General features: G+C 42.7%; 1 protein-coding gene across 3 annotated transcripts; it reads right to left on the reverse strand.

The window, feature by feature from the left end:
• Positions 1–10,014: 10,014 nt before the first annotated feature.
• Positions 10,015–16,973, reverse strand: LOC131310634 (uncharacterized). 3 transcript variants are annotated; one of them, XM_058337770.1, is made up of 4 exons: positions 15,154–16,631; positions 14,966–15,047; positions 12,457–12,555; positions 10,015–10,609 (listed from the first exon to the last, which is right to left on the reverse strand). In XM_058337770.1, exons 2-4 carry the CDS (start codon positions 15,015–15,017, stop codon positions 10,389–10,391), a joined length of 372 nt encoding a protein of 123 aa, XP_058193753.1. In that variant the 5' UTR covers positions 15,018–15,047; positions 15,154–16,631; the 3' UTR covers positions 10,015–10,388. The 3 variants fall into 3 exon arrangements, with proteins under 3 accessions (XP_058193753.1, XP_058193752.1, XP_058193754.1); XM_058337769.1 differs by lacking the exons at positions 14,966–15,047; positions 15,154–16,631 and adding an exon at positions 16,770–16,973 and having other exon boundaries at positions 12,457–12,569; XM_058337771.1 differs by lacking the exon at positions 15,154–16,631 and having other exon boundaries at positions 12,457–12,641; positions 14,966–15,022.
• Positions 16,974–17,044: the final 71 nt, after the last annotated feature.

The raw sequence follows: 17,044 nt of genomic DNA on the forward strand, positions 1-17,044 counted from the left end.
TTGGACAAAAACGCCGAGGAGACAGCCGAACGCTGGTGGACCAAATCCTATTCCACGTCCGGTCGGAGTGATCAACGTTATTCATGGGTCAACAACAAAGGAGGCAGCAAAACAGCTTCGTCTAGAGCTTGTCAAAGCTGAGAAAGTAACCTAAATTTTCTCCATCGATTGTGCTCTTAAAAGAATGAAAATGCTCGAGCGTCCCTGGTCAATTACTTTCACCGAGCAAGATCTTCAACGCATCCAAACACCTCATACCGACGCTCTGGTGGTCACAGTGCAAATCTCAACTCACTCAGTCAAAAGGGTGCTTATTGATCAAGGAAGCTCGGCAGAAGTAATGTACTTATCTCTCTTCAAGGAGCTTGGAATCCCAGAATCATGGCTTCTCCCAGCAGAAGTTCCCTTAATCGGATTTAGTGGAACTCCCGTTTGGCCTCTCAGTAGGATTACACTCCCCGTTGTTACGAGCTCGGTTGCTTCTAATTTAGAGTTTGTCGTTGTGGACGCTCCGAGCCCATACAACGCAATCCTTGGCCGAAATTGGCTCCACTCAATAAAAGCCGTCGCCTCAACCTACCACCAGGTGGTCAGGTACATCGGCGCTAACGGCAAACAAGAAGATTTGTTCGGAGACCAGTTACAGGCCAGACAATGTTACGTCTCAGCCATCGGAAAGATACCAAGCTCTAAAAGAGTACATTGGGTTGAAGTCCCTGACAAACCGGTTCTCGAAGAAGTCGGATCTCTTCCTGAAGAAAAATCCATTGAAGACCATGTCAAATTCCCACTCAATGAGGATGCATCTCGTTATTTTATGCTCGGCGCCGGTTTGCCCAAAGCCGAGAGTGATGAAACATTTCAGTTCCTGAAGAGCAACATTGAAGTCTTCGCATGGACGCCGTATGATATGTCAGGCATCGACCCAGAGCTCATCCATCACTCACTCAACGTTTCAAAATCAGCAAAGCCAATCATGCAAAAGCCTCGTCGTTCGGCCACTATTCATGCCGAAGCAGTCAATGAAGAAGTGGACAAGCTCTTCGAGGCTGGTGCCATCAAAGAAGTGCAATACCCCACTTGGCTCGCGAATCCTGTGGTGGTAAAAAAGAAGAATGGAAAATGGAGAGTCTGCGTGGATTACACCAACTTGAATGATGCTTGCCCTAAGGACTGCCTCCCCCTTCCAAAGATTGATCAATTAGTAGATGCAACAGCGGGTCACGCTCGGCTGAGTTTCTTGGATGCTTATCGAGGTTACCACCAGATAACCATGGACCCCGACGATATGGAAAAGACAGCGTTCATCACCCCCAGGGGCCTCTTCTGCTACCTGGTTATGCCGTTCGGCCTTAAGAATGCGGGGGCCACATTTCAAAGAATGGTATACCTATTGTTCGGAATTCTAATCGGCGAGATCATGGAAGCTTATATTGACGATATGGTCGTCAAAAGTCTCAAAGCCGAGAACCACCTCTCTCATCTTGCCAAGGTCTTTCCAATATTGAAGAAACACAAGCTACGGCTTAACGTCGACAAATGCGCCTTCAGAGTTAGTTCTTGGAAGTTCCTCGGCTATCTGGTCACTCGGCGTGGTATCGAAGCAGATCCGAACCAGATCTCAGCTATTCAACAATTAAAACCACCATCCACTCCTCGGGAAATTCAGAAGTTAACAGGAATGGCAGCGGCCCTCAACAGGTTTATTAGTCGCTCATCGGATAAATGCCACGTCTTCTTCCAAGTTCTTAAAAAGCAGAGCCGACGAAGTTTCAAGTGGACGGAAGATTGTGAAGCAGCCCTAACCGAGCTGAAATCTTATCTTTGTTCGGCCCCTCTTCTCGTCAAACCAAAAGCATTTGAAACTCTCCATCTCTACTTAGCTGTCTCTCCCCATGCTGTGAGTTCGGCACTTATCAGACGGGAAGGCCTTGAAGACCAACCAATTTACTTTACTAGCCGAACCTTGCTCCCAGCACAAACCAGATATTTGCCGCTGGAAAAGCTTCTTCTGGCATTGATTACTGCAGCTTGAAAATTGCTCCCTTATTTTCAGGAGCACCCCATCATAGTCCTCACAGAGTTTCCTCTCAAAAACCTCTTGAGGAAGGCCGACCTATCAAGCCGGGTATCTCAATGGGCGGTCGAATTAGCAAATTTTGATATTCACTTTGAGCCTCGAACAACAATCAAGGCCCAAGTATTAGCAGATTTTATTGCAGAATTCACCCCTGGAAGTCCGGACGAAGAAGCATTGGTGAAGCCTAATTATGGAATGCTAGAACAACAAGAGGCTCGGAAAACTTGAAACTTATTCAGTGGAGACGTTTGGAGGTTACATGTTGATGGGGCATCCAACAGCAACGGCGCGGGTGTAGGGGTTGTCCTTGTAAACCCTTCTGGCGTCCTTCATGAAAGTGCTATCACAATCAACTTCCAAGCCACAAACAACGAAGCCGAATATGAAGCTTTGTTAGCTGGTCTCCGAGCCGGGACAAGTTTACAAGTTGAAGACCTACACGTTTTCTGTGACTCTCAGCTGATCGTCAATCAAATAACAGGTGATTATGAAGCTCGGGATCAAAGAATGATTAAGTATTAGGCTACGGCTCTTGAGCTAATCCGAGGGTTTAAGGGATTCCAAATCGAACAGATCAACAGAGAGAACAATGCACATGCCGACGCTCTTGCAAGTTTGGCCTCGGCAAGCAAAGCATCCGAATATAGAAACATCAGCCTTGGCGAGATCGACCAGCCAAGCTTCGAAGTCTCGGAAGAAGTATTCAGCATTTCCCTCGGCCCTAGTTGGATGGATGAAATCGTCTCGTTCCTAAAAAATGACACGCTACCCTCTGACAAAAAGGAGGCCCACCGTGTACGCAGCAAAGCAGCCTACTATTGGATCTCTGAGCACGGCCAACTCTACAGGAAAAGCTTCACAGGGCCATATCTTCGAGTTGTTCACCCAACCAAGGTCCCAATTATTTTGACCGAACTCTACTCTGGAAGCTGCGGTTGTCACTCCGGCGGGCGTTCCCTCTGTCAAAGAGCTCTCAATTAAGGATACTTCTGGAAAGGAATGAAGAAGGATTGTGAAGAAGTAGTCAAAAAGTGCAAACCTTGCCAACTTTTTTCTCCTATACTAAGGCAGCCCGTTCAATCTCTCAAACCTATCACTAGCCTTTGGCCCTTTGCCCAGTGGGGCTTGGATATAGTTGGCAAACTCCCAGCTGCCCCTGGGGGCTTCAAGTTTTTGATAACTGCAACGGATTACTTTTCAAAATGGGTGGAAGCCGAGCCACTAGTCACAACAACTGAAGCAGACGTTCGGAAATTTGTTTGGAGGAACATCGTCACAAGGTTCGGCGTGCCTTATGCAATAGTTTCGGATAATGGTTCTCAATTCGTTGGCAAAGAGTTAACAAGACTTTGCGCTGAGTTCGGAATCAGATTTTTCAATTCAACCCCATCCTACCCCCAAGGCAACGGCCAGGCCGAAGCCACAAACAAAACTGTCTGCGCTGGCATCAAACGTCGGCTAGACTCTAAACGAGGAAAATGGGCCGAGGAACTGCCTCGGGTCCTCTGGGCCTATCGCTCCACTCCAAGACGCTCTACTGGCCAAACTCCTTTTGCAATGGCCTTCGGTATGAAGGCTGTCATCCCACTCAAATCAAGGTTCCCAACCCTGAGCACTGAAACTTTTGATCCAGAAACCAACAATGATGCAGTCGCTACCGAGCTTATGTTGGCCGAAGAAAAGAGGGATGATGCCCAGATCAAATTAGCTAACTATCAACAGGAAGTCGTTCGGGGCTACAATCGGAGCGTAAGGCTTAAGAAGTTCAGAACCGACGACTGGGTCTGGCGGAAAGTTGTCCAAGCCAACCAGAAGACAAAATTCAAACCGAATTGGGAAGGACCCTACAGGGTGATTAAAGAGGTCGGCAATGGCTCATACAAGTTAGAAGACAAAGAAGGAAGGGAAATTGAAAATCCCTGGAACGCTCTAAACCTCAGGAAGGCATACCTTTAAAGTTTCTCATCGGTCTCAATCTATCACACCAGCTACCAAGTCTATTACTTTTCTCTTACCAAAATACTGTACCTGTTTTGGTCATCTTTTATTTAATGAAAAGTTTCTCCTATTTCTGAAGCATCAATGTTCTCTATATTTGATTACAATGTTCAAACATCGATCACTATAGCTCGGCATTCTAACCATTACAACTATGTTCGGATTTATTGACCACAAACACATTATGGCTCGGACAACTTGCTTTCCAGCCACAATTCGATCAACATATTGGTTCGGCTATGTTCATACTTTGACTTGAACTAATTGCCACTTCAAATATTTACTTAACATACTACCTTGGTACAAGGCTGGCATTTTGAGCCGAGCCTTATACCAGCGTAGGGGCTGTTACAAGTAAATAATGACAACTCGGACAACTTGATGTCCAAACACAAAACAATAGATGAACTTGAAAGTTTGTTCTCAGCACAGCTATGTTCATAATTTGACTTGAACTAAATGGCCACATCAAACAATTACTCCACCTATTACCTTGGCATAAGTCTGGCATTTTGAGCCGAGCCTTACACCAAAGTAGGGGCTATCATGAGTAATTATCAAAACCTTGAAAACAAGCCAATGTTGCTTAACATTCGGGCAAAACTCAGAAAATATTTCTAAGGCATAGAGAAATATTCAGTATAGCAACAAATTTGAGAATTTTTTCTAAGTTATTAAAACATAAATTCAGAAACTCCTACTAAGAGGGCTCGGCTTGATAAACCGTTCGAAGCCATCCCCCTTCAAACTATTACATCTGGCATGGCAAATTCCAAATGTTCGGAGCCATCTAGTCCAAAAACAAAGTTCAAAATATTCAGAAAGAAAAAAGACTTGAGAAAATTTCTTCTAACTCCCAAAAGATATTCATTAAAGCGGCTTCTGATTGGAACGTTTCCATCCTAGTCGATTTGAGCATCCCCACCTTCGGCATTCTTCTCTTGAAGCTCGGACGGTTGATCAGCATTTTCTCCCTGATGATCACCATCGGCCATCTCTACATCATCATCCTCGGGAGGCAATGGTTGGCACTCCTCTTCGGTATAAGGAAGCTCTAAATCAGGCACGATCGGTTCGGGAAGCTGCTTCAGAAATCCAGAATTGGCCTGAATTGCCATAACCGCAGCCATCGCCTCGGCGCTAGCAGTATATCCCAGCTTAAAGAAATCGGGAAGCCGAACCTTAAGCTCGTCATTCACCATCTTATGAGCTATCTGGGTATACTCCAAAGCGGCTCGGTTGATTCCAGCTTCGTAACCTTTGGCGTCAGCAGCCCTGAGTTTTTTTTCTTCTTCTCCCCTCATTCTTTTTGCATCGGCCTCGACAGCAGCCTTAACATCAGAAAGCTCCCTCCTCAGCTTATCCACCTCAGCCTCTGCATCCTTTGCCTGTTGATCTGAGATCCTCCATTTGGTTCGATAGGAATCTCGGTCAGATTTGTATCGTTCACGCTCGGCAGAGACTTTGGTAGCCTTATCATAGGCCTTCAATGCAGCTTGCCCGGCCTAGCAAAAACAAAAGTTAAGATTTCCTCAAGAAAATTCTAAGGCTAGATGACCATGAATAAAATAAGTAATACCTGCACCAGATGGGAGCACATTTCTTCGAGCCCAGGGATTAGATCGGTTGGCACCTGATCATAATCTCTCGGAAGAGCTAGACCCCTTAGGAGTGTCACTGCTAAATTCGGTTCTTCCTTAACGAAATCACTCAGCTGTAGGACTCTGCCGTCTGACATAGTTTAAGAAGGGCTGAATTGACGACGAATGGCAGCCTCGGTCGCAGGGTCGGTAAGGTCGATGTGAGGTTCGGGAAGATTCCTTTGTTCCTTGGGCGGAGAGGCTCGGGCAACGGCTGAAGGAGCTGATTGAGTAAGGTTCGGCGGCGGGACATCCTCAGATGTCTTCTGTCTCTTTTCTCTTTGCTGGAGCTGTTGGTCCACAGAGCCTCGGCTACGACCCGGGTTAGCCGACTTTGTTGGGATGACGAGCCTAGGGATGTTTCTCCTCGACATGTCTTCGACAGTGGGGTCAGTAAAATCGTCGGATAGAAACGGAGTGAGCCACTCCTCGGCGGTAAATCCAATCTTCGGCAACCGTACTCCTTGTTGCCGCTTCTGCCGAACGCCTTCGGCGTTTGAAGCACCCCCCTTTTTGGAGCAGTAGTCTTGGGGGCACCTACTTTCTTCTTTCCGAGTTCGGCTTCGACTTCTTTGCTCTTCCCCTTCCTCCTCAGCACACTCTTATATGAGGGTCTGTATTCAAGAAGGGTTGGAGCGTGTCGGCAAGCTTGGGCGAGAAGCGTGTCGCAGGCTTTTTCTCAAGAATTGGTATTAAGCACCTTGGAAATTGGGCCGAGCTCTGCATAAGAAAATCAACAATCAGAAAATGCCCTCAGCAGCAAAGAAAACAAAAACAAAACAGGATGACAGATTAAGCATGTTTGGCCTTATCACCTCTCGTATCAGCTACTTTCGGAACAGTGTATCGACGGAGACCGTCGCCGAACTCAAAGTTTCCATGCACTTCGAGGTAAAAGTCAGCCCATTTGTCAGTATCCGAAAGCCCATCAATCAGAGGTTCCTTTTTGGGGCGCGTTGTCAAATACCGACGACCGGATTTGCCATGTCTGGACATGGTGTATGTAAAAAATAGGTCGGTTGGGGTAAAATCGAGGTTCTGGTTCTCGATCAAAGCAATCACCGACATGATTATTCGGTAACTGTTTATTGCAAGCTGATGGGGGGCCAGGCTGAACTTCCAAAGAATCTCCCTAAGAAAAGGGTGAATTGGGAACCGAAGTCCGGCCTCGCAAATGGCCATTAGGGGCACAGTTATATGCTCAGGACGGTGATCCCTATGGTCTCTAATTCAGTGCTCTTGACTCTATGAATCATAACATCGTCGGGAATATTGTACTTCGTTCGGAATGCTGCGTACTCCCCAGGACTGCCACTGAAATAGTGAGCGTAAGGACATAGCAAGCCCTTATCAAAAAGATCGGCGTCGCTCGGAGCCGATGTCGAAGCTTCGGCTCCTGACATAAGCCTTGGCTTGGCTTCTTGCCCCACCTGTGGCTCGGTTTCAGATTAGGTTTCTGGGGAAAAACTTATCTCGGGCTCCGTAAGGAAGTCGTCAGCGGCATATTCATAATCACGCTCGGCATTAGAGTCGTCGGACACAAGAGAAGTCGCCGACATCCTGGTTGAAGTTGATTCAATCGCTCGGCCACTCCTCAACCTACGCAGCTCGAGAAGTTCACTGATGAATTGACGATCGGATTCGGTTTCCGAGCAATCCGAGTCTGAAGACACGTCGATGACCTCGTGAGCCAGACCTAGGAAAAGAACAAAGGGGTAGTAAGCAGTTGAAATCTGCGTCGGCAAAGAAAACTGTTTAGAAGTTTGGTTCATCTTATCGGCTCACGAGTCATAGGCTAACCTATAATGGGCTCGGTACTTCTGGAAAGACTCCCTACGTTCGGCAAACTAGAGAATTGGGGACCGTTCGGTTATTTATCCCCATCAGAAGAAATTGTTCGGTGAGCCCATCCTATGGGGGCTCGGAAGAACAAGTTGAGTTCAGGGATGAACATCATTGTTCTTCCCAGTATTCTACTGTTCATACAGAACAAAAAACCTCCAAAATCACCCCAAAAGCCCAGAAAATGTGCATGAAAAGCAAAGGAAAGAGTAAAACGATAAGAATCGATGACATACCTGAAGATTTCTATTGGAATGGGGCTTGAAGGTGAAGATCTGGATTCGAGTCGAGTTCTGGAACGGGATTGTAGAGAGAGAAACTTCAGACGCTAGAGAGAGAAAGTGCAGAAGAGCCCTCTCTTTCCTTCTACGTCGTTACTTATAGGCGGAGCGGGGCTTTTGGAATTTCCCGCCCATTATTTCACCGCCGAACTCCTCGCCAACCACTATGTGACACGTGGCGACTGAAAGCCTTGCCCATGCCAGCCGTCTCCTCATCTACTAAAACGTCCTTTCGACTGACACACCCGTTCGAATTCTCGACAGCTGTCATCTTATGTGGGGCTCGGATTAATCTGTTGCAGGGTCAAGCTCGGCCAAATCTTAAATCAACCCATACCAAGTAAGGAGCTTCGGCATGGGTTGAGGGGCTATTGTAGCAGGCCGAGCAAAATGGCTCGGGCCATTTCCGAACGTGATCCAATAATCCCCTTCAACTCCAAGTCATCTTTCTCTCAATGTTCGGAACAGCAACCGTAGCCGAGGGTCCCCGTAGCCGAAGGTCTCGTCAATTACTACTTCCTTAAACGCCCCAGTCCCAGCACCCGCATGGGCGGGGGAATACGTTCGTTTAGACAGCTGCCGAGGTTGCATGACATGCTCGGTTCCGAGCATGTCGTGGTCGACGATCCAGCCCGTCTGCGTTAGAACAATAGCCGTGGTAATGATGATGGTTGTGACGTCATCCAAACGGTTATGAGGATAATGATGGGGGCACGTGAAGGTGCCAGCGCATCTTGAAAACGGTTGCAAAACCGTAAACGTGATGTAAGAGTGACATCAGCCGACGCGTGTTAAGCGTTGGTGCGACCTTGGAGACCAAGCCAAGGGTTTCCTATAAATATCCCATTATGCCTACTTGGAGGAGGTACGCACAGAAAAAACCCTAGCTCCTAATCCCTAATTCTTCCTTGCAAGTAAACTGACTCTTGCACTGAAGGGCCATCCCGGAGAACCTCCGGTGTGGTCTTTTAGTCGTGCCTCGTTTTGCAGGACAGAACAGGGAACCAGGAGCTGATCTCGAGCCCACATTCAGAAAGTATAAACCACTCGGAACGGAGCCCCTACACAGGTGCTTGATCCAATCTTCCAATTCTTCATTCAGGCTTCAAGATCCTGTAATCTGAATGGAAAACAAGAAGATTAGATCAAACACTTATCTATTTGAGCTGATTTTTTTAGAGAGCACTTGCATGTTTTTTAAAAATTATTAAACGACTCAAATTTTTTATGTATGAGATTTGAAATGGCCCCTGTGTGCCGGTCGGTAGCTTTAGCGTTTGGTGTGCTTGCGTGTAATGGATAAACGTACACGTTTCCCTCGCTAGCACGTCACACGCGGAGGGGAAACAGGGAAGCGACACACCAGCTCCCCGCCAATCACTTCTTGCCGCGTGAAACTTCTGCCAACAAAACTCCCAAATACTATTATTTTGTGAACTGCACTACTTCTAAGTACAAGAAATAAAGGACTAGAAAGAAAAAGTACAATGAAAGTAAAGATTGGTAAAAAGTGAAAGCCTTTGGGCAATTGATCGGACCTTTTTCTGGCTCGAGTCTGCTTTGAATTCGAACGTGAAACTTTTCCCTCTTCAAATTTAAATTGGGTAGTTATATGTCTTGAAACTTCATGTCCAGATAAGGCAGTTACTGTTCTTCTTATCCGACATTCTCGACTCAACTACCTTTGTCTTGATCCCGACTTCCTTTGTCCTTTCTTCAACCTTTGCCACATGTCTTGAATTGACCGTCATATTGTCGACATGATGGATTTCGGTAGAAAACTGCCTAGTGTCCTTAACTTGGCACAACTCTCAACTGTTGAGAATTTCGCTAAAACAGGGAGTAAACACACGTGTGCTCCAGTATCACTGGATAATTGTTTTTGCCTATCTAGTTCTTTATTTTGGTTGCAGTTTCACGTAGAAATTATGTACTCAATCTCGTGAATTTCCAAGGAATAGAACGGCAAAAGAACCTGGGAAAAGGGGGCAGCAGTTTCCAGATGTTTTAGTATAAGCAATTTCACGACAAAAGAGGGACTGAAGAAATAAAAGGAAACAAGGCAATCAAACGTATATTTGCTTCCTTCCTGCAGTCAGTAAAATCTATAAATCAAAATTTCAGACTAGATCTACGTATTCCGAGAGTTACAAATTTAGGCATCACAGAGTGGTTGATATAAACAAATTAGCATCTGACCATTTGCAAAAAAACAATTTCTCAATACACGTGTATGAACACATAACTCTACACCGCATGAGAACCTAGGCCTAACATGACAAACGAATCCCCTCATGACATGAAACAAGACAAATGGGTTGAACAGGTTCCGGATGAATAATGCCTAGAAGAATCACCAAGTAGGAGTACAACAGTTGCAAAGGGTGATAGCATAATATGTGAATCTCAGGCATAAAAGCAAGTGATGGTAAACAACACTCTATTTGGAAGCACAGAGTGATCTCAAAAGCTACTGCTACAGCATATGCCGGCACTTTCTGTTGCTCTTTCATGCCACTGAAAAACCTACTTCGCCAAATATCCATCTTACTCTTCTTTTTGGCGGGTTTGTGATGAATCCTCAACTTCATTTGGTTTCTGGCTTAGACTGGCCTTGGCACTAGCGAGAAATGCAGGATCTGGCTCATGTTTATCTGAAGGTTCCTTCATTGCCATACATATGTAGCATGCTATGACAATATTGACTGATATGACGGCAAGAAATCCGCTTAATAGCGTCATGGAATAGGAGGACAAATGGGTTGAACCTGTTCCATAATAATCACTTAAATGCAGCAACAATGCCAACAGGTTCAAACCAAAAAATCAGTTCCACAGCTTTAGTTTCAGAATTATACATGGACTGCAATCAAGTTCCATACAGATTCAATGAAGCAAGAGCAATAGGCCTTTTCTAGAAAAATTACGTACTAGAAAACAGAAATGATTCTTCCTTTTTCTTCTTATTTTTCTTTTATGATGAGTAGTGGAGAAGTAAATGAAATTACATACAAACTGTGGTGCGAATGAAGTGAGAGAATACATCTGATAACCATTGTCCTTTAGGAGCAAACTGATGAAGTTCAGCCAAACTCAAGTATCCATCTCAATTCTTGTAAACTTTTTGTAGATATTACATAATATCTGAATCCTTCCAAACATTATCACGGTGGCCTTCTTTCTCCATAATATTATTGGAATCAATTTCTAAAACAGTCTATATAGCAGGAATCAATTTGCTGAATTTAAAACGACGACGACTAAATGCATCTCAAATCAAACTACAAGGAAGCCCATGAGCGGCAATGTGGAGCATTTTTGTACCAACTACCAAACATGACACTACCTTTTTGTTTTGTTTAGGAGTTTGCTAAGATGGTTCTTGGGCCTATACATGATTGTTCCATTTCACACATTCAGCAAACTAAAATGATGCTCAAACTAATACAACAAAATACCCTTGAAGATAATGGCCAAACCGTTCTAAATTCCCACAAGTTTTGAGGAAAAACTTGGCTGCTCAGCCTGCTCAAGCTCAATGAAAAATGGAACTTCTAAAGAAAAGTACGCTATGGGAAAAATAATAGTTTGATGACTAAAGAACAACACAGGAGACCCTAAAATGAAACCTTTCAAGTTATTCTGCAGTTTTATTGGGAAGGCACCAGTGAGATATAACTTTGAGATCAACAGAAGAAAGGTTGAAGGAATAAGAAAAACCAGGAGAGAGTGACCAGCTCGATCCCTAGGTTCACTCGCTTCAATGGAGAAAGGTTGAAGGAATATTACCCATAAAAAAAAAAAAATTGGTGCGGCAGAGGGGGAGAGCCTCTTGCACGCGGTTAGCCATCAAGTACAAGTCAGTCCATAGTAGAAACTAGAAAATAAGAGAGGTGCCAGACTGGGAGAATGTAATCCTTCCCTAGATCAATTTCTAGATTGGTTTGAATTGTTTATCTCACATAGAGGTGTATAGGGCCTTTTTGTATTCATGCGGCATTCCCTTAATGTCTTATTTCTAATATAACTATTTATTTATCAGAGAGAGAGAGAGAGAGAGAGAGGTGCCGAACTGAAACTTTCATGGAGCAAACATCTGTAGTTAAGAAGCAATACAGATATGCAAAGACACGGCAAAACACGATTTGAGATGAACAGAATTCACGAGACAAGTATAGTAATGAGGCGACCCATGAGACAACTAGAGGCAGCAGCAGCAAAGATAAGATGTTAGAACAAATAACTTAGTCGACCATAGATGAGTAATGATGGCTACAGAAGGTGGGAGTTATGAGGTTAACGGGCTAAGCTTCAAAATTAAGGCAGATGTAAAAGGAAAAAAATTCAGGCAGCAAGAAGCGTATGCATCAGATTAATTACCCCAAGTTCAACCATTACATTCTGAAAGTTAAAAGTTAAAAGAAATAAGTTGTATAGTTGAAGTGTTGAATATCTAAGCATTTCTTCAGTTCAGGAAGAACATCCATGACACAACCCACTTCGTAAAGTAGTCTCTTCAAATTTCACACGTAAAAATATAAGGAAAATGAGCATATTTCGAGAAAGACATCAAGGATCAGATAAAAGATACTTAAACCAATTAAAGCAAGCTTACCGGGTAATATATTATGGTTAAAACCATATAAAATCGCAACTGGAGCTGCCCACATGAACATTGAGGCAATAAAGAACTTCTTTATCACGGACGACATATCTACAGCCAATCCACTGATGATGAAAATGGAAACCAGCATGTCGAAAAGAATAGCCAGGAATTATACCACTGCTTTACCAAAGTCTCTAATAAATACAAAACCACACATCAAGCTACAGAAAATGAAGTTGCCAAAACAAGTATTCTACTCTCGCAGTAGCCCATAAAACATCGAATATTTTTCAAACAAAATGAAAAGAAGGCCTAACGGCCCTAACTAGTCCAAGATTCAAGGAGCGAAGAACCAACCAGTTCTCAGAAAGGTGCATGTGTCTTCGGCCATAATTGATAATCCTAGGGTATTACAATCCAAAACATGTTCACGACGAATTCCTACGCGTGCTTCACTTCCCAAGTTAGTGAAAATGGATAAGGATTCATAAGCACTCCCATCCTAGCATCTGTAAATTGTGGGTTGGAGCTTAAATTCAAGGTGCAAAAGCGTGATTCACTAACTCGTCTTCAGTTGCATTGCCGTATAAAAGTTCGACCGAAAAGTGTGTTTAAACATTATTAGCAAAAACACTTTTAAGAAGCGAGATGGCAATCACGCTTTTCCTTGCTATTGACGTATAAATTTTTCGGAATGTAATGCATAATTTTTGGTAAAAAATGTGTGGCAATATTTATGTATTTATTCTTGTCAAAATGATTCGGGAAGTATTCTGCCATCATCCTTCCTACTATCGAATACTGATTGAGGAATTTGATGAACAAACAAAATGAAAATTCCCAATACATAACAGGGGAACGATGAATTTCATTAACAAATCACGAGTTAACACTAATATACACACGAAATGTCTGTTACGCTAATATATAGTAGCTAATCATTTGGTACCACATAACCAAAAAAAAAAAGAAAAAAAAAAAGGCATCAGGTAGCATTTGTTCATGAATCTGTACGGGGTTTTGTTAATAAAACTATTATCTAGATTGTCACTACACATTTTGAATGCGATCAGAGAGAGAGGAACTCAGAGAGATATATCCAAGATTGAGTGGGAGAGGAAGTTAAAGAGAGAGACCTGCAGATCGAGAAAGAGACGGAGGCGAGAGAACACGGGGCTGATTGGAGCAACGGCCGCCCGAGAGGTCACCGGCGCAGCTAATGGAGCGGCCCGAACACGATGGGGTCTGCGAGTGATGGATGGGAAGGAAGCAACTCCGATGAGTTTGAAGTAAAACCTAGAAACATGCTACTCAAAAATGTGATAGGTAAAAACGTGTAAGGTAATTATAAAACATACTATTGAGATTACGAATAAAACAAATTAGTATGTTTTATAATCACCTTACACGTTTTTGAGTAGCATGTTTCTAGGTTTTACTTCAAGCCCATCAGAGTTGGCTACTATATACTAGCGTAACAGACATTTCGTGTGTATATTAGCGTTAACTCGTGATTTGTTAATGAAATTCATCGTTCCCCTGTTATGCATTGGGAATTGTCATTTTGTTTGTTCATCAAATTCCCCAATTTCGATGGTAGGAAGGATGAAGGCAGAATACTTTCCGAATCATTTTTCCAATTTTGACAAGAATAAATACATAAATATGAACATTTGCTCACAAACCCAACATAGACTCCATAAAAAGACTCAGAATGGGAGTCCATAAAAATAGCAGATACTCCGTAAAAATACTCAAACCCATCTACACATTTGCTCACAAACCCAACAACAAACAACACAAAACACCCAACCCAACAGCAAACAACACAAAACACCCAGGGGCGGACCCACCATAAGGCCCGTGGGGTCACGTGCCCCCAAGCCCTTTAAATTTTTTTTTGCGATTTTGTATATATATTATTTATGTTGTATGCATGTAAGTAGTTGTCTGTTAGTGTAGTGGTAAAGTGCACTCCTAACCAAGAAGTGGTGGGTTCGAGACTCCCCCAATGCTCACTTGCAGGTTTCTTTTGCCTTTTTCTTAAAAGGCTAGGGTGTGTTTTTTTTTTTTTCCAAAAAGCAGTCAGGAGGTTTTTTTTTTGCCTTTTGAGAGTAGAAAATGTGTTTTTTTTTTAATAAAAAATAGTAGTGCGTATCTTGTTTTTTATACTATTCGTGGGTTCAATTCTACCCCACATTGCATTTATATACTTTTTGTCTCCAAAACTGTAATAATAGATTAGTAATACAAAAATAGATGAACATGTGATAATGTTATTTTAATGCATTTAGTCAATCTATGCAAATTTGCCCAAATAGCTAACTATTAAAATACATATAAATTTTAAAATTGTTAATTTATCATGAATGCTAAAATTATTTTGGAGTAAATGTGATTAATTGTAACTTGTATATTATGGTTACAAAAAAAATCGGTGCCCCTGCTATGTCAAATTCCTGGGTCCGCCACTGCAAACACCATGATTAAACCCATCACCAAAATTTGATTTCTTAACCTTTGTGCTCCCGTGAGAATTGAGAGGTCGAGATTAGAGAAGCTTCAAGCATACAACAGCGAAAAACCAAGGGAGAGAGCCACTGTGGGACAGAGAGAGGGAAAAAGGTTAGAATTTAGACCATTAGAACTAGTTAGAACCAAAAATCAGATCTCGAGTCTGAGAGAGAAGCTCCAATGGCGTCTTACCTTCAACAGCGTGGCTGCGTGAGGTTTTCAGAGAGAGAGAGAGATGGCGTCATTCGAAGAGATGTTATTGATCATCTTCAGAGAGGGAGAATGATCGATCTGAAATGAACGTATAAGACTAGAGGGTTTCATCGATAGTTTTAACCCTCAGATCAGAGATGGATCTGAGTTGTGTGTTGTGCGGCTGTGTATGATAAATTTAGGGTTTTGTACATATATATAGGTTTTAGTGAACGGCTAGGATTTCCCCAAACTTTTAGAGATGAATGGCTAGGATTAAAAACTATGGTAGGGTATGTATAATTCAATTCGGTTCAGTTTTTTCTGTGGAAACTTCAGTAAAACTGAAAACCGAAAATCGAACCGAAAAAATAATTTTCTGTAACAAAAAACCAAACCGAATTTCTCGCTCAAACCGAACCGAACCGATTACTTCGGTCGGTTTCTTCGGTTTCGTATAACCCCTAATCTCACATTACATAGGTATTAGTTAGAAAACGTGTTTGATAACCACATTTCCATAAAACAATGATTCTAAAACCACACCAAAATACACATCCACATAATTAACGTAGTTCAGAAATGAAGTTAAAAAACACACATTGTATTTAACAAATTATTAAAATAAAAGCACATTAAGGGCGTCGTGGTTGGAAAACGGAGGTGTAAAAGTAGAGAGAATTAAGGAACTCATATAACTTCTTTTTTCTCCTTGAAAAATACTAGTAACAGCCCAATGTACTGTCAATAAGGCAATGAAAATACGTAATACTCCAAAAAATTTCATCACAGACATGATACACAAATGGACAAGTTATTCTACAATATCATTACTACAAAAATAACAACATTAAAATGCTAGGCATAGAATGTTAAAGAAATATAAACTTCATATGAAGATTAGGTAACTCTCCATTGGTGTTAAAAATTAGAATGAGCAGTTACTATTCCTGACTAATGTGGATATCACAGTTTGTTGAGGTCTTGTACTTCATTTGGGAGGGATTATGATTTAAGGTTGTTTTGTAAAGCTTCTCTCTTCTGTCACGCATCCACGTGTTATGAATCTTTTGACGTCATAATTATCCGTCCAAAAAATTTCTTATTACATGGTTCATAGAAACAATTAATTAAGTGATGTGTTTGCTTATTTCTCTAGTGTAAACTGTTCTGCTAATATAGATCTCAGAGGGTCACCAGAATCCCCTAGTTTTGAGTGACTCAATGGAAATAAACAGATTTGCGCAAAAACATGACTTTATCCACAAGTTGCAACATGCACGGTAAGAAGACCATACCCTTTCATCAACACAAGCAGACACATAGTATTGTTACTATTTCACGTATTTACTTTTGGTATTCAAACAGATCAAACTGCGTATGATAGATTGGTATTCAAACAGATCAAACAGGAAATGGATTTTTATTTCCGGCTGGGTGTGGCCGGAAATACTTAGTTCGTCAGACAAGGAAGAAAAAAACACTTAGTTCGTCACAAGTAGGCGAGTTTTTATTTCCCGTTGGGTGTGGCCGTGTGGGCTCGAGGTAAGAGCTCCGGTTGTTCCAGTCTTGGATCGGAGCTGTAAACTGATGAGAGAGAGGGAGAGAAAGATTACCTTGGAGAAATGGAGGGTCTTGAACCGATCTGAATCAACTGATCTGGGTTTCTTGAATCAACTGTTCGACGCATCAGAGACGGTCGACGGCGACGAGAATCCTGTTCGACGCAAAGAATAACAAGTGAGAGAGAGAGAGAAATGGAAAAATCGCCGCCTCCCTCACCGAGGTCTGAGGAGTGGGTGAGAAGTGAAAAATGACTGGAGTTTTGGAAAATCCTAAAATAGGCAGGGGTATTTTTGTAATTTACTACTACTTCGGTTTGGGGTTTGGG

This window comes from Rhododendron vialii, chromosome 12a, assembly GCF_030253575.1.
Source record: "Rhododendron vialii isolate Sample 1 chromosome 12a, ASM3025357v1".
Taxonomy (NCBI): Eukaryota; Viridiplantae; Streptophyta; class Magnoliopsida; order Ericales; family Ericaceae; genus Rhododendron; species Rhododendron vialii.